The following is a 2322-nucleotide window of genomic DNA, read 5'->3' as shown; positions in this document are numbered from 1 at the left end:
GCATCGTAGGGACAAGCGGTTTGTTTTATATTAACAAGGTAGGACACCTGATCAATAATACCGCAAAGAATCCTCAAAATAAAGCGGGCAAAGTTTCTTAATTCGACTAATACTGCGACATGGTTTCACCATTTCACCGTTGTACGCTCTCCTTCTTTATACGCTCTTGATATATATATATATATATTCCATTTCATCGACAAGATGGAGTAGGCCCTGTGTGATGACACGCACTTATCTGTCGTTGCCGTGACGTCGTCGTCGACGATCGTCTGCACGAGGAGATCGCAGACTCCCGTGGCTCCCTCTGCATGCCGCGACAGCCCGACGATGAGTAGGGGAAGGTTGTCACACAGGAGGCGCCACTGTGCCAGCGCCTGGTTCGCCGACGTGACAGTGTAGAGCTGAATGAGAAATCACATTAATTCGAAGGTCATTAATTACAATTATTATACAATAATATTATCATAATAATAAATGTCATCTACATGGGAGCACAGTCCGTGCTGACGTGTCCCAGCATTACAACGTCTGCCCTGCATGACGGCAGTGCAACAACTACCGTACAGTACCATAAACACACAAAATATACACTTTAAAAATCAGATTAGTACATAGAAAACGCATACATAGATAATAAATAGATAACACATAACTATTAAAAAAAAACTCAGGTATTATATTTTTCAAGCTTTATACTACACCAGCAGCCACCTACTACCATACAGCACCAGCGTGCGCCCCGCGACTACGTGACACGTTCACATAGATCGACACGTATGCATCAACGTGACGTCGTCGCTTCCCGTGTCACGTCTGCTTCCCGCTCACCTGCTCGTCCCAGCAGCCGTCGCTTGTAGCGTCCGCCGTGGCCATCGTCGCCGGCGACAGAGACTCGTGGACGATGTTAACGACGCGTGCTGTGCGATCGCTCAGCGTCGCGATCGCTGCTTCCCCGCAGCCCAGCGACGACAGCCTCAGCCGCTGCACCAGCAGCCGCGTCTGTGTGAGTAAGCACCACCGCATCGTCAGTACAACATCACAGGACCTAATTACCTCCGCGCAACGGAGTTGCAGGGGAGGTAATGTAATCGGTCGTGTGTGTGCGTGCGTGTGTGTGTGTGTGTATGTGTGTGTGTGTGTGTGTGTGTGTGTGTGTNTCGCTTATCTCTACTCGTGCCTCCACCTACAACTGCTTCCTCCAGCCTGTTGTCTCTTTCCACCGCTCCCCCTGCCGCCCAACCTTTTAACCCTATTTTCACTGTCCACCTCCTTCCGGAAGTCGACCTTTCTCCTCTCCTCCACCCCTCTCTCATACCTTGTATAGCGATCCTTTCTTACCAGGACACGAATCCTTGTTCACAGGGACGCGCATCCTGCTTTACAAGGCGAGCCCATCCCTATTGACTGCGCCTGTTTACGGGGGCATCCGATCTGTTACAGGGATCGATCCCTCGTTACGACGGCCCAGCGATCCTTGTTACCAGGACCTGTCGATCCTACGTATTCTACAGCCGAGTATCCTGTGTACGTGGACGCGATCCAGTTACAGGGAGCGAATCCTGTTAACGTGGAGCCGATCCTGTACATTGCGAAGCGATTCTGTTACGGGGCGATCCTGTTTACGGGGCAGCGATCCTGTTACGGGGAGCGATCCCATCTTACAGGTAGTCTTGTATCCTGGTTTCTACGGAGAGCGATCCTGTTACGTGCGAGCGATCCTGTTACAGCGAGCCGTCCTTTTACACGCCGACTGCGATCCTGCTTACAGAGGAGCTATCCTCGCTTACAGCGGCAGGATCCTTTACCAGGGACGCGATCCTTTACGGTGAGCCGATCCTGTTCACGTGTGCGAGCGATCCTGTTACGGGGAGCGACCTGTTACGGGAGAGCGATTCCTGTTACAGGAGCGACTCCTGTTACAGGAGCGATCCTGTACAGGTCGTGCCGAGCGATCCTGTTACGGGCGGCGATCTCTGTTACGGGATGCGATCACTGTTACGTGCAGCGACCCTGTTACAGCCGGAGCGACCCTGTACAGGAGCTCCTGTTACAGGAGCAGATCCTGTTACGTGGAGCGATCCTGTTAGTGAGCGATCCTGTTACAGGGGACAAATCCTGTGTACGTTGGATGCGATCTGTTTACGTGGAGCGACTCCTTGTTACAGGGAGGATTCCTGTTACGGGCGAGCAATCCTGTTACACGCGGGATGCGATCCTGTTACGGGAGCAATCCTCGTTACGTGGAGCGCATTCCTGTACAGGAGCGATCCTGTTCACAGGAGCGATTCCTTATACAGGAGCGACCCTGTTACATCGAGC

At 52.1% G+C, this 2322-nt stretch overlaps 1 protein-coding gene across 1 annotated transcript in view; it reads right to left on the bottom strand.

The window, feature by feature from the left end:
• LOC106817765 overlaps window positions 1-1375 on the bottom strand; it is a 23668-nt gene extending 22293 nt beyond the window's left edge. The window contains exons 1-3 of the mRNA XM_014822469.1: window positions 1319-1375; window positions 832-1002; window positions 235-404 (exon numbers count right to left, since the gene is read on the bottom strand). Of these exons, the coding sequence (XP_014677955.1) occupies window positions 235-404; window positions 832-1002; window positions 1319-1375 (398 nt within the window). The remainder of the gene's footprint in view (window positions 1-234; window positions 405-831; window positions 1003-1318) is intronic.
• Between the last annotated feature and the right edge of the window lie 947 nt (window positions 1376-2322).

Source organism: Priapulus caudatus, unplaced genomic scaffold (genome assembly GCF_000485595.1).
Source record: "Priapulus caudatus unplaced genomic scaffold, Priapulus_caudatus-5.0.1 Scaffold1858, whole genome shotgun sequence".
Taxonomy (NCBI): domain Eukaryota; kingdom Metazoa; phylum Priapulida; class Priapulimorpha; order Priapulimorphida; family Priapulidae; genus Priapulus; species Priapulus caudatus.
This window is presented reverse-complemented; position numbering and strand designations above follow the sequence as displayed.